At 42.7% G+C, this 24,494-nt stretch overlaps 1 protein-coding gene across 2 annotated transcripts in view; it reads left to right on the forward strand.

Annotated features, from left to right (window-relative positions):
- Window positions 1-24,494, forward strand: part of GRIK1 (glutamate ionotropic receptor kainate type subunit 1) — a 270,840-nt gene that overhangs the window by 241,063 nt on the left and 5,283 nt on the right. Inside the window, exons 13-16 of one of the 2 annotated variants that reach the window (XM_054973687.1) lie at window positions 2,825-3,042; window positions 8,393-8,618; window positions 17,388-17,638; window positions 21,634-21,799. In XM_054973687.1, the coding sequence (XP_054829662.1) occupies window positions 2,825-3,042; window positions 8,393-8,618; window positions 17,388-17,638; window positions 21,634-21,783 (845 nt within the window). In that variant the 3' untranslated portion in view covers window positions 21,784-21,799. The remainder of the gene's footprint in view (window positions 1-2,824; window positions 3,043-8,392; window positions 8,619-17,387; window positions 17,639-21,633; window positions 21,800-24,494) is intronic. The other variant, XM_054973686.1, reaches the window with a different exon arrangement.

The following is a 24,494-nucleotide window of genomic DNA, read 5'->3' on the forward strand; positions in this document are numbered from 1 at the left end:
TCATAGTGCCTTGCAAGCATTTCTCATAAAACAGATTATATGGTTCCATAAATGTACATGAGCAAGACTAGACTAGATTAGAATAATGAAGCCCTTGGATGTCCTTAGATCCAAGCTTTTATAAGTAAGGCATTTCCACTGATTTCCCTAGGCTGTTGCCACAGCAAGTTTTTTGGCTTTGGATCATAGTTGGCACTGACTTTTAAGGGGAAAAATGACATATTTATATAGATTAAAATTAAACTGTCAGCTATCATTTGGAAAATGTTTGTCCTTTTTAAGCCCATTATAGCATATCACATAGATGTCTCAAAAGGCCTTACAGTGCCAAAAATCTTTGCTAATTATAATGCTGCACTTGCTTAGTGCGATGTAACCACATGTTGATCTATGATTTATTCCATTAAGCACTTCTGCATGTGTTTTATTCCTACTAAATTTGCAACTGAGCCTGTCTTTAACAGAAGACAAGCATGAAATGCAAGGAGAATACTGCAAATATGCCTTCACAATTGAACTGGACAAATAGAGGAGAATATAAGTCTCTACTCAGTCCTTTCCTCCCTTCCTTGCTGCTACTTTGTCTTCTGCTACCTCCTTCTGGTGGCAATTATCAAATTAATCAGTATGGTTTGTTAATTTTTCCGACAGAAGTGGCAGACAGCTAGCAAGGACAGGAGTGAGCAGAACTGATGGCTTAAATGGACATTCATTTTGCTAATATTCTAAGTCAATTTAGTTGTGAATTAGGCTGACAGTTAGGCCTACCACATGCCCACTTATGGCAGGCAATCTCCCACTGATCATCTCTGTAGCCCACCACCGTTTCAACCTTGGGAGAAAATTAAAGAAAAAAATGGCCAGCCTCTGCACTAGTGAACTCAGAAGTGACAATGGGTAGCTCTAGGAATTGCTTAAAAGGATAGAGTTTCTGTTGATTCCTAGAACTACCTGTTGTCATTTCTGGGTTTTACCTGGAAGTGATGTAGTGATTTTGTTGCCAATGTCAAACACCCCCATATCTCCACCCCTTACTCTCCTGCTGGTGCCATGCTTGGTCTGGCAGCCCTACTGAGAGTGTATCCAAGGTTTAACCTGCACATGACATTAATCATACGTAAGTGTTTTCCTACCAGGTACAGACTTGTGTGGTTTTCCCATTATGGTTGCTGATACAATGTAGCAGCAATGAGATTCCCCCATGTCAGGTTTCCCTGCCCCAGTAGTGACCAATCCATCCCTCTCATACCACTGGCTGTTTCAGTTTTTTATATAGTCTATTTTTTCAAAGCTTCTTTCATTGCAGCTTCTTTTCTGTTACATCTCCAAAAGGAGCTAGAGACTAACTTAAAAAAAAAAGAAATTTAGGGATTCAGATAAACTAATGTACAAATTGTTATAGTGTTATAACAATAGAATGATATTTCATTGCTGATTTTAAAAATCCAAAAGCCCCCCAGTGGTGCTGGGGAAAATGGCTGCTATGGAGACAGGGACAGGGAAAATGACAGCCGTGTGGGTAGGACTGGGAAAATCTGAACTTTCCCAAACACATGGCAGCCATCCAGATTTGCTGTGATTTCCCCCAAAACTAATCAAAATATGTTTCTGAAAGATCAGAGAAAAGCTGGGGAAACCCCATAAAGTGCATCAATACACCATGATATTTTGAGGAAATGGGAAAAACCCCATTTCCCAACAGCATTGAACCCATGGCAAAAACCACGTGGAAAAGACTTTCTGATATTTAAAGCTCACAAAAGTGGACAGCATAAGGAGTGAAGTGGAAGGAGAAAATGCTCAGAAGTCAGAACTACACTTCAGTGGAAAGGGGGAAATAAGCAAAATTGCCCATCTCCTGTTGCAGAAATGCCCTTCTGTCATCAGGAAAGGATCCAAGACATATTTACAAGCAATAAATGAACAGGTTGCACTAAATGTTTTCTTAGAAGGAAGAATTTTGCTTTCAACAAATAAAGTACATGCACAATGTTCATTTCTCTTCGGCTTCCAACATCTTGTGTTGCTTTATTATTGTTGTGTCATTTTATACTAAAAGACCGTCACAATGTGATTGACATAGCCACTGTATGTGCTATTTTTCCTTTCAATCATCAATATGGTCATTAATGTTGCATTATATGAATTATAGGTTAAGATTTTAACTGTCCCAATATTTAAATTATGAACAGGAAATATTTTAGATTTTTTCCTTTTGTCCTCTTACCTACGTAGCATTATTGACGCTGTTGAAGTAAGCCTGTTTTCCATATCATTTTTGGCTACTAAGTTATTGGGATTCATGTAAAGGGATAATAAAACACAGCTGGCATCAACAGTAGAGGAAGATGGAAGTGATTTTACTAGATTCCCTGGCTATAAGTCTATTCTGCCAACTCCTTCCCCACTCCTTTCCACTGAATCCAGCCAATTATAATTGTGGGGCCCAAGACTGAATGCCTCGTACCCTGATCTTGATTATATTTATACAAGCTTACTTCCAAGTAAGTGTGTTCAGGATTACAGCCAAACGATGTTACTGGTCAAAGTAATTAAAAGTCTTAACAACTAGGAGAAAAGTGTGGAAAATTTGGAGTTCAGATCCAATGACATCCATATGTTTGTCATCTGTCATTGTATAAATCTTCTCAAAGTGTTGTTTCCATTTTTAACTGTTATCTGTATGTCACTTGGATCATTGAATCAAATCATTTTTTACTGTGTTGTTCATATATTTATCATATCCCTAAATGACATTCTATAGCAGAAGTCTGAAGTTTCTTTCAACCTATTGTAATGCAAATGTTTGATGGTATTGTAACAGGATCAGAATTGATGCCCAAAGCTCTTTCCACCAGAATAGTCGGAGGAATATGGTGGTTTTTCACCTTAATCATAATCTCATCCTACACTGCTAATTTGGCAGCCTTCTTAACTGTTGAGAGAATGGAATCTCCTATTGATTCAGCAGATGATTTGGCAAAGCAAACCAAGATAGAATATGGAGCTGTTAGAGATGGATCAACAATGACCTTCTTCAAGGTAAGATGACAGGCAACAGATTTTGCATCGCCAGGTAAAACAGTAAGACTTTTTAATTATATTAAATAGTAAATTTGGATGAAGAAAACAAGTGACAACCCCACTGAGGAGCTAGAGTTCCTTGAAATGTGCATGCCAGAATTGCTGTGGAAATTGAAGAAGGTTGTGTAGGTTGCCAAATTTGCATTTTCATACTCAAGATGTTTGCCCAAAGCCATACTGCTAGACCCACAAAGAGATCCTTTATAGCTTACATACTAATAGCCAAGTGTCCCCCCTGCCCCAATTTGCCCCAGTTGCCTACACACCACAAGCTTTTGCAATCTTGGGGACACACACACACCCTCCCAGGGTTGCAGAAAAATCTGAAAAGTTAGAAATATTACATTGGGGGGATTAACCCCTCTCCAAACCAACAGCACCTGATCTGTGCATACGGACCAAAGTTGTGAGATGTGCTGCCTTGGGGCTGGCAGCAGCAGAACCCAAGAGCACTGCACAGTCAGGTGGCAAAGCCTGGGAGCTGTGCAGGGCTCCAGAAGACGCAGTGAGGCAGCAATGGTGGCAACTAACAGAGGCCTCAACTAAAGAGGACAAAGTCGCCTGAGCTGCAATAAAGCTACTGTGTGTAGGCAGGGGGGTGGGGGGGGGACCACCACTGTCATGGCCAGGCTGACGGGGAGTACCCATGGCAAAGCTAAAGGTGGCCTGATGGGCCTTGCAAAACAGCTGCCCCCTCCTCTCTCCAGCACCACTTGTCTTATGGCCACTGAAGCAGCTCTCCTTCTCACCCACAGAGAAGAAGAGGAGAAGGAGTAAGCAATGTCTCACTGTATGGGGCCACAACAGCTGCCTCTCTTGCCCACCAGAAGAGTTGTTGCCACCTCCACAGCTGAATACCCAACACCGTAAAGCTGTTGGGGGCGGATGGGCTGTAGCAAATGGAGGGAGCAAGGGAGGGGGGTAAAAAACTTTCCTGCCACCACTGCTACTGAGGCCCCATCCATACTGGCCCCTACATCTCCATCAGTCATGGTGTGGTGGGGATGGGCAATCCAGTGCACCTCCCTCAAATCCACCCCCATGATACCCACCCCCTCCCCTCATTTAGGAAGCAGCCAAAACTGACCTCAGAAAAAGACAAATGCAGAAAACTAGTCAAAATGACAAGTTGGTAGAGAATAAATATAGTCAATGGGTCTGTAAAATTCATAATGATCTGCCTACATGCAATCCAGCTGCCATTTTTGTGCTGGACATGATACCAGTTCTTGAGCCAATCTGAACTAATGTTATTGCTCTACAACAGTTTGAGAATGTGCAGCATTGCTGAGGATGAAAGACCCTTTTTCAAATAAGGCAAAAATTCATTTGGGTATACAGAAAACCTTAGGTTTCACCCCAGAAAGCTCTCTTGATTGTGGGTCAAACACATTGCTTGAATTATGGGAATCTAGGCAACAGAGCAGAAAATATCTGCTGCTGTAACTATCAGGACTTGCATACATAGTGGCTCCACAGCCACAAACATGGAAGTGTCAGACAGAAATTCAGTTTGTGCGTTCATTACCAGTCCTAGCCAAAGAAGTGACTTGCAAGAAGACTAGCCAGACCAGTCTCTTAACAGCAATAGGCCAAATCTGATAGGGAAATATTACGTGATCCCTTTGAAGGTTTCCAGGTCAGTCTTGTTCACTGTTCTGAGCAACTGAGGTTTAATGGAATCTTCATATTTAGAAAGAGAAAAATTATGTTTCTAGATTTTTGCCAATGTGTAACCCACTGTGTTAGTATTTCTGGATTTGCTTATTTGGATACAAAATTAATTTAAGTCATATGTAATAATATAAGCCATAGCAATCTAGAAAGTAAAATTATCTCATTTTACTTTAATATAATATCATTAAATTTAATTTAGTTCACAGGGATTATACTAGAGTAATTGGTTTGGAACTCTGAGCCTGAGTACACTAACAAACTATGAATATGGCAAATACAAACAGCAATTGGCAATCTCAGGGAGGCCAAACCTGAACAGATGCAGGTAATTATAGTTATCATCTTCCCCTCTGTGGGATCCAAACATGATACACAGAGAAAAAGCTAACCTTTAGGAAGCAATTACTCCAAAGCAACTGTGACAGATTGGCAAAGCAATGGGAATTTGGAAAGAAATATGCTTCTGCTATCTCTATGAACAAATATTTTACATTTATGTAGCTGCCAGATTGACATTTTAAATGGTAGCTCTCAGTTAGGACCTAGAGAGTCTCAAGTTCATACTGAAACTGTGTTGCAGATGGAAAGGGGGGATGAACAGGTTACAATGTTGATATCTCTGAGATTTCTCAAAATTAGCAGTTTCAAAGTTATAAAGAATTCTGGTAATTGACTAAAAATATGTATCTATGTGTTCCTTTTTTACACGGTAAGGCAATTATTGAAAGTGATGATCTTCCTTGATACCTTCAATCATGTTAAGCATCCTTGCTCCTTAAAAAACAGATGAATACATTAACAGTATTACTAAGACAACTTATATTCTTTGGGTTTGCTCTGTCTGTGTTGTGCAGAGGGCTTTTTGCCTTGCTATAATAAAGAGGAAATAAAATGTTGAAATATATTTGAATCAAATTTTGAAATTCTCTATTTTCCCTTTGAAAGTTAAAATACTTTCCTGTTTCTATAATGCAACTTGGATTATTGACCCTAATTCCAAAAGCTTACCTGTAATTTAAGCACCGTTGACAGAATAGTGCAGTTTCCATAGTGGCATCCACTTCTACTAAACGTCCTGAACTCTCATGATATTTTTCATCTCATGAAAGTTGTAACACCATTTTGGTTGCTTATCAACTACTGAGGCATTCGGTTCATATACTGTCATGTTCCTGCTGGGCCTCAGCAAAGAGGGGTTCTCATGAGATTTTGGAGAAATCTACACAGAATGTGCAGCTTGTCACCTACTGAAAAATAAATGAACAACAGATGAAGAGGAGGGAAAGAGTATTAGGGCCCCACAGGTTCCCCCCCCCTTCTTATTTCACCCAAGCAGTAACTTGGGTTTGGTGGGAGACATGGCCCTGTGACACAGCACTGGTTACCAAGAGAGCACTGAGAACACTAAAACCACTGAAAACATTAAATCTTTTTAAATAGCTTATTATTTTGTTGTCTTAGAATTTTTTCTCTAGATTGTGATCATGTGGAAACATATGCTGTCTTATGGTACAATGAGTTACAGAAATGTTTTTGATAGTGTATGAATACACATTTATACCATGACATTTAAGTCAAAAACTGTTTTCCTTAAGATAGCACAACAGAATAATAAAACTGACATGACAGAAGTTCAAATAATAAAAAAGCTTTAAGTTAAGTTACAGCTTGAAGGTACATTATACATTGACTACCAAGGTAGTACATCACTACATTGAGACTAGAGATGGGCACGATCCGCATTACGATCCAAAAAACCCCACGATAATGGTGATCGCGCGATCGTGACTCAGCGGATCGTGATTGGCCACAGCCAACGATCCAGAGATCGGGAGGGGGCTGGATCGGGGCTGGATCGTGCTCGGATCGGGAAGCCAGACATTCAGGCGCCAGTAATCTATTCCCGGGGCAACGGAGCCAGGGGAATGCCTGAGCTGTGTTTCCCCTCCTTCTGTCGCCCTGGAAACCTGAATGGAAGCCCAGCTTTCCTTGATCAGCAGGGCTTCCTTCCAACCATGGAGCAGCAAAGCAGTCACCAGTTGGGAGAAGACACCCAGGGGAGGGAGGGGGAAGGGGGTGTTCTGTAGCCATGGGCACTCCAATCTCATCCCTGCAAAGCCTGATAGGCAGCTCTGATGGCCAAACACAGATGGCCAAACACAAACACAGATGCCGCCGGCATCACCCACTGTTCTTTTCTCGCCAGCGCACTCCTTTTTGGCCTGGCGGGTGGGCACATGTGGGGTTCCGCCGGCGAGCAGCCAGACCCCCTGCCCCCTGAGGGGAGGCAGCTTGTCACCGTCTCCCTGTGCCCGCCGGGCCCGGTGGCCGCCGCCAACACCCACCTTCCCACATAGCTGGGAATAGCAGTACGCCCCTCTTTGGCCTCCACGATCCACGATCCATGGATCGGGAATGGGAGATGATCGGTGTGGATCGTTTAATTGGGATCGTCACTGGCGCCGATCCACGATCAGCTGGATCAGCAATTTTTTTTGGATCGTGCCCATCTCTAATTGAGACCATGTTTGGAAATGAATTTATTTATAGAAGTATCTTGTCTCATAGAGAATTGCTTAGATTGACCCAGGACACTGGAAAAAGTGGGGAAATCCAGTTGTTGTTTAGTGAGGGAAGTGTGGACTCTTCTCATAACCTGTTCTCATATATAGCCATATCGGAAATATTATATAAATGGTACTGGTATTTATAAAATTCTGAAAATAATTGGAATCAAAATATAAAAGACTCTTATCTATATCATTCAGAGGACACTCCATAGAGGTACCCGGACATTATTTTTGTTAGCTAGTACTCCCTAGCATAATCAACTGAAAAAAATATTTTAGGAGAGTTTAGAAACACATCTCTAGATATCTACTTGCTAAAAAGTAGCATCCCAAATACTTATGGTAAGAGCAGCTTTAGAGACATAATGTTTTTTACTTATTTAGCTCATTGATACTGTCAGTGATTTTTCCTTTCTCCATTTTGGGTTTACCACAACCCTATGAGGTACATTTGTCTGAGAGAAAATGACTGGTCTCTGGTCACCCATTGAGTGTTATGGTTAGTAGTGATTTGAGTCTAGGTCTTTCAAGGTATTGTCCAATACTCAAACCATCCCACCTTTCTGACTCTTGATGTGATGTTGGTAGAAGCACACCTGTGTCAGGTAGCATAGATTGCATAAATGTAAAAACTGGTGCATTTCAAAATTCAAAAATCTGAAACCTACATTTTGAATTTTAAAATTTAAAAAAATGAAATTTAGAACTGAATTCTGAGGACTTTGTGAATATGACTATTCAGTTCTTAAGTTCATTTTTTAAAAAGTCTTCTCATATTTAGTTTAAAATTGAAAACATATAGCCTATAACTATTTTGAAAAACAATGCATTAGAAAAACAATGCATTGAAAAACAATGCATCAGGCAGCATCAGTATGCTGCCTGATGGAAATGGAATACGTTTGTAATAAAGCATATGTGGGGCTGAATGTAGTGAAAAGTGGGAAAGGATCATAATTTCTCTCTCCTACACTAAAGACTCAAAGCTGATGCTATCCAGGAATGTTTTATAATTTAAAAGTATGAGTAAGGTCTTTGATACTTTTGATTTTTCTCTTTAGAAATCCAAAATATCGACATATGAGAAAATGTGGGCATTTATGAGCAGCAGGCAGCAGACAGCACTGGTGAAGAACAATGATGAGGGAATCCAGCGAGTGCTCACCACTGATTATGCTCTCCTGATGGAATCTACCAGCATAGAATATGTCACTCAGAGAAACTGCAATCTTACCCAGATTGGTGGACTCATTGATTCCAAAGGTTATGGTGTGGGGACTCCTATTGGTAAGAAACAGACAAATGTTAATCAATTATTGGCAAGCTGTGACAGTAGTATTTGAAGAAGTGTGGTAGTTGGAGATCATTTGTCAGCTACAGCTGAATAAGCAGGGGTTTCTTCCACCTTGCTAGCAAGCAGCTCATTGTTGTCCAAGCTTATGACACTCAGATTATGCAGGGGCCGAGCAGAAATAGGAAGAAGAATGAGATGTTGCATGCTCCTGGGAAAGGCACTGAAGAGTTTCTTTTGAAAAGGGTGCCTGGTGGCATTGCAGCACATCCATTACAGCAGCAGCATGCTGCACACAGTAGCTTGGTGAGGAAGAAGAAAGTTATACTCAAGTCTAGGGGAACCACTCTTCACCACCTCTTTCACATGTGCAGGTCTTGTTCCATTAGATACAGCTACATTCAATAGTTTGTGGGTGTATGTTTATACATAGCTCACACCATTGGCAGAGTAAAGATGACATTCTTACTTTCAATATGAGGATTGTAGAATTATGTTTTAGGACCCATTTTGCTCAAGTTCATTCCTCATAAAGTTTTACTGTTTACATGAAAACATTCTCTAAACCCCAGGGAGAAAATACAAAAAAATATAGAAGTTCCAATATAATGATGGACAGATACACTATGAAGATTTCAAAGCAGTGATGAAGCTTCTATGCTTCAAATAAAAAAACAGTGAAGGATTGAACAAGAACAGATGGTCATTCCTTGGAGAGGATATATGCATCAGAAATACAGCTGGGGTATAGTGGTGAGAGGTTTCTTATATATGATAGGAGATGTTTAAAGAAAGATTTGATGTGTGTAGTGAAAACAATAATCTCAATATCACACACAATTTAAACAAACAGGGAAGTTAAAATATTCATTCACTCAGCTGAATCACAAAAGCAGTGGATTTGCACTTGCCCTTTCATGATTTAATGCTCTGTAATCTTATTTCCGTTATCTGACTGGAGTTGCTACTTTGTTGGAAACAATTTATTCTTATTAATCCAGTAATACAAAATATTTTTCTAACATATGTACTATGGCTATGTATGGCAAACCCATCTGTGTCATTACGTAGTGTAAAATAGTCCTTTTTCCCCTGAAGTTGTCATTTGTCAAGTGTGCCTCATTGCTGAAAAAACATTACAAGGTGGCTGAGTGATGGGGCAGAGAAGAAATCTGTACAGACGTGGGTTAGCATGCCCAAGAAGCAAAGTAATAAAGAAACACTGAGTTGGTCAAACATGGTTCCTAATTTACCAGGGAGTAAAGATAATATAGGAAGCATCTATCATTTACAAAAGGAAGATAAAATGGGCACTCTATATTTTTCTGTTACAGCAACTCTAGTCATGCACTTGCAGAGCCAGGTCAAGGGGTGGAGGGCAAGGGGCAAGGTGACAGAAAATACAGAGACATCAGGTGAAGTTTAAAAGGACACATCTTTATTGAATACACCTTTAACAAGCATGGGGCTTGGATCCAAGTATCAGCTGACCCACCTGCCAGCTCATGACCCCACATCCCCTCAGCCCACCAACTGAAGAGGAAACCGCAAGAAGCCAGTCAATGGGAATCCATGTCGGTGTAAGCCTCTGTGTGGTTCCTCTACCATCTTGGAGCAAGCACACCCTGGCAGCCCTCAAACTGGGCTTACCCATTCTGTGCCTTGCTCCCAAGATCCCTTTAAGGAATCCCAATCTACAAGGAAACAGTGCCGGCCGCCTATGTTTTGCCCAAAAAAGATCCATGCCCCATGCCAAACCACCACAAGATCCCCAAAGTGGCTCCCACCAAAGCTCCTAAAGCTGCACCCAACCCATTAGACCATCTCACAGGTCCTGCAGCCAAAGAGCATGCCTGCAACTGGACAGGTGTACACCGTTGGGACAGAACAGCTCCTCCATATGAAAGGAAGTGTTGAATCACCCAACTACCCCACTGAGTCCACAAAGCATTGCACAGTCTTTGCCACCCATCTTCTAGCCAAGTCGATCTTCTCAAGATAGGAGGTGCTCCTCCACAAGCACCTCTCAAGCAAATCTGACCAAAACAGAGACATATCCAGTTCCGACATTGTTAGATCCAGTCTTCAAGGTTCTCCACTCCAAGGCAGTGGGCCTGGTGGCATTCCCCACCATACATGGGATGATAGCTGGGTCAACACTGGTATCCGTGCCAGTGACCACAAGAAAGATAGCCTCTATAAGACCAAGCAAGACAGGGCGGGGTTCTTGTTCAAGCACCCTTGTGCTAATTCTATTGTTACAGAAACCCTACAAAAGCAAGGGTCTTCCATGGGGTGCTGGTCATTCTGCCTCCACAGATAAGGAGGGCAGGAAGCTTGATATTTTAGGGGGAAAGGTTTATGCCTCATCAGCCCTGAATTCCCATATTGACAATTATGAACCCATTATGGCCAGGTACCATTTGTTCCTGTGGGACAAGATTGGCCCTTAGTAAAGTCTCATCCCTGATGAGAAACAGCATCTCACAAAAATTCTCCAAGGAGAAGCCCTTTGGCTCTCAAAGCAATAAATTCTGTGAGACACATTCGGGATAGCTCTGCATGAGCTATGGCTTCTGCCATTGTGGTTCAGAGGTATGCGTGATTTAGAACCACTGCATTAGCTCCACACCATTGGTTAAAAGTTGAAAACCTACCCCCCTTTCAGGGAAATGATCTTTTTTTTCATTGGCCACTGATAAGGGATGATAAGGTGACTGCTAGGACATTAGGGACTACCCCAGTCATTCCATACAAACACTGGTTCCCTCTTGGACTCTACCCTCATTACAACCCCAGGTACAATCGGTTCCCATCTCAACCGAATCAGTTTTTTCCTCAAACCAGCAACATGCTGCTTCCACAGTTCCGTCCACAATCCCTGCTCTCTCCTACATGGGAGGAAATTACCTGTGAGCTCTGGATACTGTTAATAGTTTGGTAGAGTTATTCCCTGGAGTTCAAATCCATTCTTCCAAATGGATTGGAAGACAAACCCCTCCCTGCCTCAAGCACTTTTGGTGAAGGAGCTACGGAACTTAATGCTGAAACAAGCAATAGAACCAGTTCCAGATTTCAGTTCCAATGAAATTTATTTCCACTATTTCATGCTGGACAAAAAGTCAGGGGCTCCCGCCCCAGATGTCCATTTTCTGAACAAGTTTATTGTTTCAAAAAAAATTCAGAATATTATTGTTGAAAGATATTTTACCCCTGTTGGATACCTACTGTTGCTTCGTTACTGGGATTTAAAGGATGCTTATTTTTACATCCCAATAAATGTTTGTTACACAAAATTCCTCTGTTTTCAATGCAGTTCTGAAAGATATCAATACAAGGTCCTCCCTTTCGGCCTTTCTTCTGCCCCTTGAGTGTTCGCCAAAGTGATAGCATAGATCCAGAGGAGTTAGCCATGTTAGTCTGTAGTCGCAAAATAATAAAGAGTCCAGTAGCTCCTTTACGACTAACCAACTTTATTGTAGCATAAGCTTTTGACAACTACAGTTCTCTTTGTTAGATGCAGTAGTGATGGCAGTAGTGCTCAGCCACCTCAGGGAGAAAGGTTTTCACTGGTTTTTTTCCCTATCTGGATGAATGGCTTATTGTGGGGCCAGTTCAGAGAGTCTGTCTTTCATCACACCTTGTTAGTACTGTCAAACCACCAACAACTGGGTAAGGGTCAATTTAGAAATATCGCCCTTGATTCCATAACAGAGGGTAATATTCATGGGAGCAGTGTTGGACTCCACACTGTCTTGGGTTTTCCCCCCCAAGGAGCCAATAACTCAGTTCCAATTCACTGAACAAGGTGTGCTATTTCAGGCACCAAAGCACAAGAGAAATCCAAAAACTGCTAGTTGTTATGGCCTGTCTAACATTGATAGTTTCATTTCCCAGACTCCAGCTCTGGCTGTTACAAAATTGGTTTGTCAGGGTATTCCATCTGCACTATCAGAACCCGTACAAGTGGTTCTCAGTTCCAAGGACTGTACACAGGTCCCTGGCATGGTGGAATGATGAATGGAACCTAATGGTGGGGACCCCGTTCAGTTCCAGCCCCATTCACTTCTATCTACACAGATGCTTTTCTGTCAGGTTGGGGGCTTACTTCGGAGACAATCGGATGAACGGCCTCTGGTCTCAACAAGAGTCAATGTTTCACTTTAAGCTTCTGAAACTGAGGAGACAAATAGGTTCAGGTCCTTTCTGAAGGCAATAGTCCTGTCCAGGTAAAACAGTGTACATTTAACACCCAATGTGTGCAGCAGTCTGTCAGCCTTTAGGGGAGATAATAAAGAACAGAAGGTTACTGCTCAAACCATCTCCAAATGGTTGGTGTGGTTCATTAAAGAGTGTTATAAACAATCCAAACAATCCTGCCCTTTGATCATCAGGGCACATTCTACTAGGACCCAATCTACTTCATCAGCATTTACTTTGAGTATTTTCAGAATGCAAGCAGTGCCAGGGGAAGGTCCCCACGCCAGAGGTGTACACCAAAGTTGGCCCAAGCTTGATGCAAGGTTCAAGAGGAACCCCGAAGAATTAGGATTCTTCATTGTGCAAACCCTAGAGTTTTTCCAGGATTGGGGTCACCTTTTCCCTAATGAACATAGCCAGGTAAGCCACTTAGGATTGCGCTTAGGTGGACCTGCTGCTACGTGGTATGTGACCCTATATGAAGCTAATGCACCTGAACTATGGACCCTCAATGAGTTTGTATGAGCGCTGAAAGCCCAATTTGAAGATCCTCTGGATGAGGAGATGGCTAGAACAAAACTAAAAGCAATCCTATGAGGGCATAGACCCGTAAGGGAATACACTGCTGAATTCAGACACTATGCAGCCAAAATATGTGATTGGACGGAAGGGATCAAAATCGAATTCTTCCAAACTGGGCTAAATGCGGACTTAGTAGCGAAAGCCCTAGTGCAATACAACCCCAGAACCATGCTGGGATGGATCCAGTTGGCATGTGAGGTCGAGAACTGAGACCAAGTGTTGAAACTCATGAAGATGCAACAACAGGGGGAAACCAAAAAGCCACACTCAGAAATGGAGGCAAAGGTTAAAAAATGGCCCAAACCTCACCCCACAGAGATGGAGAGAGCCCTATGTTGGCAACAGGGCCCATGCATGCAGTGCGGAGGGGTTGGACACTTTGCTGCCAAATGTCCAGGAAGAAAGGAACTCATGGAGAGGAGTCACCTCACAAGGAAAGCAGCTCCACCAGCCAAAATGGCACCCAAGAGAACGCTCCAGAAACAAAGTAAAACTGAAACTGGGCTTGAAGCCGTTGAAACCTCGAAGGTGGCAGACAAGATCCCCTCAGAGGGAGAGGAGGACCAAGCTGCCCCACCAACAGGAAACGTAAGCGACCTGCCGTGAAAAGGTCCCGATGGCAGGTCGAAAAAGAACTAATGCCAACAAAGGTGAGACCAAAAGGGGCCTTGCTTTTTATGCCAGTGACTTTAGTTAACCCCAAAAAGGGGACTTACATGCGAGTGCAAGCATTAATTGATTCAGGATGCACTCGGGATTTAATAGTCCCAGCCCTAGTCACAGGATTGGGGTTAAATGTAAATGAACTAGAACACCCCATTGTGTTCGAACAAATGGATGAATCTTGCATGAAAGGGGAACCCACTAACTATCAAACTGAACCAGCCCCGCTGGGCATGGGAACAGTAACTGGTACAGAAACGATAAACTATATGTTCCAGCCAGCCAGGAGGGGAACTGTTGAAACAATGTCATGATTCCAAATTGGCTGGTCATTTTGGATACTTAAAAATATTGCATTTAGTGCAAAGGCAATTTTGGTGGCCAAATATGAGAAAAGATGTCTCTCAATATGTATCTTCTTGTCGTGTATCATGGGGAAACCCAGAGGAGGAAAGCCCCCCCAGACTGTTACAATCACTAGAAATCCCCCCCCCCAGACCATGGATTTTGGTCTCAATGGACTTTATCATTGATCTTCCCCCCTCGAAGGGGAAAACCATAATTCTAACGGTGGTTGATTTGTTTTCTAAACAACCATATTTTGTTCCCTGTGCTACTATCCCCACAGCAAAGAAACTGGCTACCCTTTTTGTACAACACGTGGTCAGGCTGCACTCTTTTCCAAACAAGATAATTTCTGACAGGGGAGTCCAGTTTCTTACAACTTCTGGCGGGAGCTACTCAAAGTAGCAGGAATTGAACAAGGACTTAGCTCCGCTCATCATCCAGAGACCGATGGGCAAACACAGAGAACTAACCAGGTGTTAGAACAGTTTCTAAGATGTTACATCAATTATCAACAGGATAATTGGACTGATTTCTTGGAGTTTGCAGAATATGCTTATAACAACTCCATACACAGTTCCACAGCCTCCCCATTTATGGTAGCACAAGGCTTTGAAGGCACAGCAATGCCTTTTGCTCAAACCCCCAAATCTCAGCAACCAGGAGATTTGGGGGAGTGGTGGACTAACTTAACGACCCAATGGGAGGTCATAAAAAAACTTTGGAAAAAGCCAAAGAGGATTATTAAAAGTTTGCTGACAGAAAATGATCTGTCCGATGGAAGCTGCAAATGGGAGATTATGTGTACATCTCCACCAAACACTTGCTTGGGGAGCAACCTAGTAAAAAACTTGGATGGAAATTTTCGGGACCCTTTCCAGTAAAGAAAATGATAAATGAAGTGACTGTAGAGGTGGATCTACCAAAGAACTTGAGACAAATCCACCCAGTCTTCCACTTCAGCCTCCTGAAGAAAGACCCCCCCCCACTCGATAAATGGCATCCAGAGTGTGGGGCTCCCCACCCCATCCTAATGGATGGACAAGTGCATCATGAAATAGAAGACATATTAGACTCTAAAATAAAACATGGAAAACTTTTTTATTTAGTTCGTTGGAAATGTTTTGCTGAAAGTCACCGGGAGTGGATTGAAAGCTCTAACATGAATGCTTCAAGACTGACAAACCTGGCCCAATGTGAGAGGGGAAAATCTTCGGGGAGGCAGTATGTCATGTATGCTAGCATACAAGCCATGATTGTATCTTGCATTTTATAATAGTCTATGCTGTTTTGTACTGCCAGAATTATATGCTGTAACTGTGTGATCATCTGAGAGTAGAGGTGGGCACGATCCCAAAAAAATTACCGATCAAGCTGATCGTGGATCTGTGCCAGCGACGACCCCAAATCACCGATCCACACCGATCATCTCCCGTTTCCGATCTGTGGATCGGATCGGGGAGGCCAAAGCGGAGGGGCGCCCCGCTGTTCCCAGCTATGTGGGAAGGTGGGTGGTGGTGGCGACTGCTGGGTCCTGCGGGCATGGGGAGGGGACGTTCACACACACACACACACACACACACACACACACTTAGAGCAGAGGGGGGGTTTAACCCAGCGACAAGCTGCCTCCCCTCAGGGAGGGGACGTTCACACACACACACACACTGAGAGCAGAGGGGGGGAAAGGTTTTTAACCCGTCCCTGCCTCTCCAAATAGAGAGAGACACACACACACCCTGTCAACATGTTTCAGCCAGCTTTTTAAAAAAAGCAGGGACAGAATCCTCCATTCCTCCCCACCCAATTTTAAAAGCAAGCAGCTAGTCTTCCAAAAGCATATTTTAAACACACACACAGAACCGTGAATGAGGTTTTCCCACAAAATACAATGTTTTAAAAGCAGGTTAAAAACAGAGAGTGACAGACAGAAAAACAGCCATTCCTCCTACAAAGCCCCGTTTTTTTTAAAAAGCAAAAAACATTTGGAGTGCCCATGGCTACAGAACACCCCCTTCCCCCTCCCTCCCCTGGGTCTCTTTTCCCAACTGGCGGTGAGTGTGTTGCTGCTCCATGGTTGGAAGGAAGCCCTGCTGATCAAGGAAAGCTGGGCTTCCATTCGGGTTTCCAGGGCGACAGAAGGGGGCAAACACAGCTCAGGCATTCCCCTGGCTCCGTTGCCCTGGGAATAGATTACTGGCACCTGATTGTCTGCATCCCTGATCAGATCCCGATGGCCCGAATCAAGCCCCGATGAAGCCCCCCCCCCCCGAACGCTGGATCAGTTGCCGTGGACGGCACTGATCCGCTGGGTCCCGATCGCGCAAATGCTATTATCGTGGGTATTTTTCTATCATAATGCTGATCGTGCCCATCTCTGTCCGAGAGTGTCTTAACGTCTGATATTAATTGCAGGAGAGCAATTAATTGCAGGAGAGCCAGTGGGTCCCTCCATTATCTGTTGAAAATATGTACTTTCACTTTTCTAGCAAGAGTCCTTGGAGAGAGCTGCCCGCAGCAAACCTTGTAAACTTTTCCAGAGACAAATTTCCTTTGTACTTCATGTAGTCTAAACTACTTTGTTCCCATGCAACCTTTTTGGGGGGTTGCACCAGAATGTCAACAGACCCGGGAGGGCGGGAAGTTTTCTTATAAGAACCAGACCTTTGTTTGAATTGTCACTTCTGCCAATTACTGCACCTTCGGGTGAACACCTGTACTGTATGGATCTCAATAAAGTTGCTTCAACTGGAACACCTTGCATGTTAACTGTGGAGGGCTTGAGGGACCTAGCTGCCAGGGACTAACACCATTCTAGGTGACTTGAATTTGCTTTTGCGCTCTGTATTCAGTTAGTTACTGAGAAGACCATTTTCTTCACAGAAAGTACTATGTCAGAATGACAATTCTGCTGCTTTTGCCTGTTTCACCTAGATGTTGTGTTAAATGCTCTTATTAATTTTTTTCCTCCTTAGGGTCCCCTTATAGAGACAAAATTACCATTGCCATTCTTCAGTTACAAGAGGAAGGAAAACTGCACATGATGAAAGAAAAGTGGTGGCGAGGGAACGGCTGCCCAGAGGAGGACAGCAAAGAGGCCAGTGCTCTTGGAGTGGAGAACATCGGGGGCATCTTCATAGTGCTTGCAGCAGGACTGGTTCTTTCTGTGTTTGTTGCAATTGGGGAATTTATTTACAAATCAAGGAAAAACAGTGACATTGAACAGGTAAGTCTGCTTTGGGTTCTATGTGGTACAAATCTAGTGGGAAAAGGAAGGCATTTATGTGGGATTGGTGGGATTGTGTGGGAGAACCAGTTTGGTGTAGTGGTTAAGAGTAGCTGGACTCTAATCTGGAGAACCAGGTTTGATTCCACACTCCTTCACTTGAAGCCAGCTGTGTGACCTTGGCTCAGTCACAGCTTCTAGGAGCTCTCTCAGCCCCACCCACCTCACAGGGTGAGTGTTGTGGGGATAATAATGACATACTTTGTAAACCACTCTGAGTGGGTGTTAAGTCATCCTGAAGGGTGGTATATAAATCAAATGTTGTTGTTGTTGTTGTTATAGAGATCACATACACACTGGCCACCCTCTGTATAGCACTTGGTGATGACTTATGGCCATCCCTGGTGGGGTTTTCATGAAGAGATACTAACAGAAGTGGTTTGCCATTGCCTGCCTCTGCAACCCTGGTCTTCCTTGGAGGTCTCCCATCCAATTACTAACCAAGGCCAACCCTGCTTAGCTTCTGAGATCTGATGAGATCAGCTCACCTGGGATATCCAGGTCAGGGTCTGTGTGGCACTTAGCTGAGCTGAAATGCTACCGAACTCACCTGGTGTGCAGAGGTAGTCCCTGGGAGCCATGTCAAGACCGTGTTGTGTTCTAATGATATGGAATTCAATGTGGATCAGCTAGGCATAATTTTGCAGAAGTGGCTGATGCAATGGGAGAAGGTTGTACTTAAGGTCTGTACTTGCAGACGCATCTGATTGTAACCTACGATGGCTGGATTCAGGCTATGGAGTTTCAGTCTGAAAGACCCTCTTGGGGTTTCAGGTTCAGAACAGGCTGTGTCAGTGAGAGTCAACCTCTTTTGCTGAACATTGGCCAAGCCTTTGGCACTGCTTTGTATGCATTTATAAATGAGAAGAGGGAAGTACTGTGTTCAAGGCCGGCTGTGAATTAGAACTGGTATGCTGGCCTTTCTGTTGTAGTGGGAGGGAAATTGAATTGTTGCTGAACAGAAAAAAACCTAAACCAGCTTGGAAAGAAATAAGACAGAAATAAAGAGCGCTGGATGTGGATTACCACTGGAAACAAGTTGCAGCAGTTGATTTAGAATCCAGTCTTGTACAGTCTGCAAAGCAATATTGCTAAGCTTCCATCACCAGCACAAGGGAATTCTTTGCTCCCTGCTGTTGAATGCCACAAAGTGTTTATGATGTTTAGCACAATTAGGGTTTTTTGGAGCAGGAAGGGGTGGAGGTTAAGATAGGGCCCCCTGCACTCCCATCAGAAGGCTTACCAGAGCAGCAGCAAAAAAAATGCTTTCTACAACCTCACTCTAGCCTGGGAGATCCATACTATGGTAACATCAAGACTTTACTATTGTAATGCTCTATACGTAGGTCTCCCATCTAAGTTAACTAGGAGGCTCCAATTAGTGCAAAACGCTGCAGCTCGACAGTTATCAGGAGCAGGAGCATGAACATCACTCCCATCCTACAATCACTCCATTGGCTACCCATCAGTTACCATGCTCAGTTCAAGGTATTCGTTATTACATACAAAGTTCTTAACGGCTTTGGTCCAGCATACCTATGGGACTGCCTCCCCCCCTATGTTCCTCTATGGCAGTTTTGCTCATCTGAACAGGGTCTCCTGCAGGTGCCAGGCTGCACACGGGTGAAGTCAACAGCAGCCCGTACATGGGCTTTGTCTGTGGTGGCCGCTATCCTGTGGAACAACCTGCCTGAGGAAGAGCCCCCACTCTCCTGGCTTTCCATAAACAATGCAAAACCAAACTATTCAAAACGGCTTTTTACTCAAATAGGAGGGCTGTATTGTAGGGATGGGGTGTCAGATGCTTCGCTAATGAGCTTCGCTATATTGCCTTACATATTATCTGTTGCTTTAAATATGTACTCCTGTGTACCACCAGTGCTCCATGATGTCTAATGTCGGTCCTAGAATTGATTATGTTCTGTTTCAGTATTTTTTCTACTATGTATTGGATTCTTGCTAATACTATGTCTTTTAAACATATCTGTTTACCCTATGGCATTGTTTATGTAAATGTCCTTGATACTCTATTGAAATGTACTTGATACTGACCGTACTAATCTCATACTGTGTAATCCGCTTTGAGTCTCAGTGAGAAAGACGAACTATAAATGACATAAATAAAATAAAATCCCCTCCTCTGGGAGCAGTCCTTGCCACCCAGGGATCATAGCATGGGTATTCACTCTGCTAGTAAGTGGCACACAGGAGGCTGCTTTAAGCTGTTGCAGTTCTTCTTGTCCTGCATCAGCTAGAACTGAGTATAAGATCAAGCTCCTTGTCTCCATTTAATTTTTTCTAAATAAACAGTGTTCCTAGAAAGCCTGATGAACATTGTTTGTGATTTTTTTTGTTGCTTTCCGGTATCAATTCCATCTTTCAAATATTATTTTAAAAATTAGCAAATCACAAAATAAATATGAAATGGCTTCTTTGCTATGGGAATGAACTGTAAAGGCAATCTGGAGAGCACTGTTTCTATGCAAACCCTGTTCAGTTCACTGCTCTTGTGCGAGTCCTGTAGAAATGAATGGAGACTGCACAGGACCAGTGCTTGCTAGATGCTGCTCCTAGCCTGCCATCTTGCAAGTGATCAAGGACTTTTAAGAGACAGTCTTTTCACTGGGCCCCAAAATAACATTGTTTATAACTGTGTTCAATCTCTTGTGGCACTGAGATGAGAAATGTAACATAGTACTGATTTATAAATACTATTTGATAGTAATATGTACACTATAGGGATGAACAGATATTCTTCAGTATTTGTTCCATGTTCTTCTCCCTACATACATAAATGAAGTTGCCTCATACTAAGTCAGACCATTGGTTTACCAAGGCTAGTACTGTCTGTCTATAAGCAGATTCCCCAGAATTACAAGCAAAGGTCTTTCACATCATCTGGAGATGTTGAGACTTGAACCTTGGGCCTTCTATGCTTAATATCAATGTTGTACCAATGAGATATGGTTCCTTGATTTAGACAATTTTACAAATTAATTTCTGAATTGGTGTCTTGATGTCATATGCTGCAACTTTCAGTGTGCTTTTCCCCCCTTACAGGTTACCAATGCATGCAAACACATCATATTCATTGTATAAAGCACTGCAAAAGATGGAATCTTGATGGCACAATTGTTATTAAATCAATGCACTTGTATGGATTGCCTCAAGATTTCATTTTACGCAGTATTTTTATCAAAGCATTGGTAAACGGTCCTGTACAGGGGGAAACAACAACAACAACAACAACAACAACAACAGCAGCATTCCATTTATATACCGCCCTTCAGAACGACTTAACACCCAGTCAGAGCAGTTTACAAAGTATGTTATTATTATCTCCACAACAAAACACCCTGTGAGGTGGGTGGGTTGTGTTTTCAGACACAAGCTGAAAACTATAGCAAATTGTGCATGTGCAGCAGTCTGAACAAAGTCTGGGAATCAAAAGCACTGATCCCTAGGGCATCAGTGTGAACTGTCAACTCATAGACAAGATCAGATCAGGTAATTCAAAAAAGAAGTTTTGGGGGCAATGTTCATATGGGTACAATTTCATAAGCAACCCTAGTAAAGTATAATGGACTTTCTTAGAATAAATTTTATAAAGAGGGAGTTTAATGTAAACTTTCCAAAAAGCTTGCTCTAGTAAGCTATTTTGAAAAAGGGAAAGAAAGATATTTTCATATGAATTTCCTGTTTTTTCAGCTTTCTATTAAAAATGTATAAGAAATGTGGATAGGAAATCATCCATACATATTAATGTTGTAATCCTAACCTTAATACGCATATTTTTCAAAATTCAGTTTACAGTTGCAGTACAATTTTCATTTTCTATAATCATGTTCTATAAGTTTGATATCATTCTCATTTTAAATTTTATGTTACTTTGGTTAATCACCTTTATCTTCATTTTCCTTTCTGCATGTGGCAAGGCCTTTTGTTTCTTTTATGGACTGCAGTGCAAGCAAACTCATCCATCCAACTCCACTTCTGGAACTACTTTATCTACGGAGTTAGACTGTGGCAAATTAATTCGAGAAGAGCGAGGGATTCGAACTCAACCCTCAATTCACACTGTATAGATACAGTAAAGCAAAGGTGTGTCCGGCTAACAGCAAACCTTTTCAATAGAGTGTGTTCGGGGGGGAAATCAGGCTGAGATCCAAAGACCAGCATTCCCAAGGAAAATATTGGGCTAATGCTTCTATGCTTTAAAACTTCAAATGATTTTCAAAAGTAGTTGGACAGTGGGGATCTGTGGTTTAACATTAATCAAAATCCCACTAGGAATGCCCAAGAATATACAAGTGCTCAAAGTAAGCTCTGTGATCACAATCTCATGGTTTGAAAAACTGAGACCTTTGGATGATTTCAAAGAACTGACATGCCTAAAAAAAAAGCCATGATGCCATATAATTAACTCCTGTAATTAATGCCTGAATATATTTGTTTGGTAGAATAAAAGGTATTCAACCTTCTCTTAAGTGACACCCAACTTTTTCTGTTGATGGACAGCCGGCCAGACACAGCCCCAGACAATCTGGCCAGAGCTTTGGAGGCTGTGACGGCATGGTTGAAACAGAGCAGGCTGAAACTGAACCCAGTGAAGACGGAGGTCCTGCAGCTGGGACGGGGGCTGCCAGATGTTGGGATCCAGCTCCCTGCCCTGGATGGGACACCACTGGCAACTTTGCCAGTGGTAAAAAGTCTGTGTGTGCTCCTGGATGCCTCCCTATCGATGGAGGCCCAGGTCACGGCGGTTGCCAAGTCTGCATTTTTCCATCTTCGTCAGATCAGGCAACTTGCCCCCTACCTGACGCCCCAGGACCTGGCTACAGTGATCCATGCAACGGTCACCTCCAGGCTAGATTACTGTAACTCACTCTACGCTGGGCTACCCCTGGGCCTGATCCGGAAACTACAACTGGTCCAGAATGCGGCGGCATGGGTCCTGACTGGTATACCTTACCAGTCACACATCACACCTGTCCTGAGCCAGCTGCACTGGTTTCCGGTTGAATTCCGAATCAGGTTCAAAGTGTTGGTTCTTACCTTTAAAGCCCTGAGCGGGTTGGGACCGGCATATCTTCGGGACCGCCTCTCCCTGTACGTTCTCCGGAGACCGCTTTGATCAGCGGATAAATGTTTACTGGTGGTCCCCAGCCCTAAGGAAGCCTGCCTCGCTTCAACCAGGGCCAGGGCCTTTTCAGTCCTGGCCCCAGCCTGGTGGAACGCTCTGTCAATGGAAACCCGGGCCCAGCGGGACATATTATCGTTCCGCCGGGCCTGTAAGACAGAGCTGTTCCGCCAGGCATCCGGTGATTGAAGGGGGTGGTGCCATGTCGGCCTCCCACCTTTGGGGTGGTGGAGGGTTCTCCCCACCACTGCACTTTGTTAATTTGTTTTATTATTTGTATATTGATTTTAGTTCTTGTTTTTATCAATTTTAACTGTTCACCGCCCAGAGCCCCTGGGGATGGGCGGTATATAAATTGAATAAATAAATAAATAAATAAGTGGTGATACACTGTCATCCCAATGCAGGAACAGAGATACACAATATATCTATACCCTTACTGGACTGGGAACTGCTTGGGCAGATGCAAAGAACCCAATGCAGTCCACACTGCCTGGAAACAGGTATACCTTCCCACTGGTCACGTCACACCATGATGCATGCATCTCTGTTTGCTCCAGGGCCCATAACTACTTGCTGTGGTTTTTCTAAAATTCAGCATTTTCAGATAAAAAGAATTTACTTTCATTTTACTTCCCTAGCCAAGCAGAACTAATTAAAATCTTACTTTTCCTTCAGAACACTAAAGCCTGAAAGTGAGGTTTGTCAATTTTAATTTTTAGCCTGAGCAATACATTTCTGCATTTCTCTGTTTCAAAGCAAAAGCCTTCAGGACCCTGTTATCTTCTTGCAAACACCCAGCGGAGACAGACAGTACTGTTTCTGGCTGACTGCATTGTATCCATGAAGTCAAGATTTTCAAAACGTATCTCTCTAATTGACATTTAGCAGATGATGCTCCCAAATAAATTGTGCTATTTATGTATCAGGAGATAATTATACGAGATTCTACGAACTAGGAATTAATCCTGTTCTAAATTATTCTAGCGTAGTAACAGAGTTACTATGTTAACAGAATGTAGTTATAGAAGCCACAACCCCGTTCTCTGTTCTCCTCCAACTTAATCATATTTTTGCAGATATCTGTTAGTTATGGAAAGATTTTTGTAAGATGTTGTAATTTAGCATTAAAAATTAATGTAACTTCAAATTAAGATTTGTTATATTTGTATCCTGCTTAAGGTTGCCAACCTTCCAGCTTGGAGTTGTCCTGGAATGACAACCAATTGCCAAAGTAGAGAGATTAGTTCCCCTAGACAAAATGGCAGCTCTGGCACTGAATAATGGCAGTATGCTTTCTCCCCATATTGTCTCTCTTTCAAAGCACTCTTTATCTTTTTTTAGATGATAGAGTATGCTGAGAGGATTTTTGCAATTTCTCGAAGATTTTTACAACCCTATCAGGACAAAGATTTCAGAGTCCCATTTAAACTGCTTCCTTAACTGTTAATCTATTCTGACCCAGATCTCACTGCTTTTACTTAGGAATAAGTCTCAATGACTTAAACGAAAGATCAGAAGTGCAACCTCAGGCTTTCAAAATGTATAATCTAAATGCACACTCTAGCATTGGTGTGAATCCAACCATCCTCCAAAGAACCTTTCACCAGAGTGAGGAGCCTCCTTCTAATTTAAGGAGCTCTAACTCCAACAGAA

The sequence above is a fragment of the Eublepharis macularius genome, chromosome 3, assembly GCF_028583425.1.
Source record: "Eublepharis macularius isolate TG4126 chromosome 3, MPM_Emac_v1.0, whole genome shotgun sequence".
NCBI classification, from domain to species: Eukaryota; Metazoa; Chordata; class Lepidosauria; order Squamata; family Eublepharidae; genus Eublepharis; species Eublepharis macularius.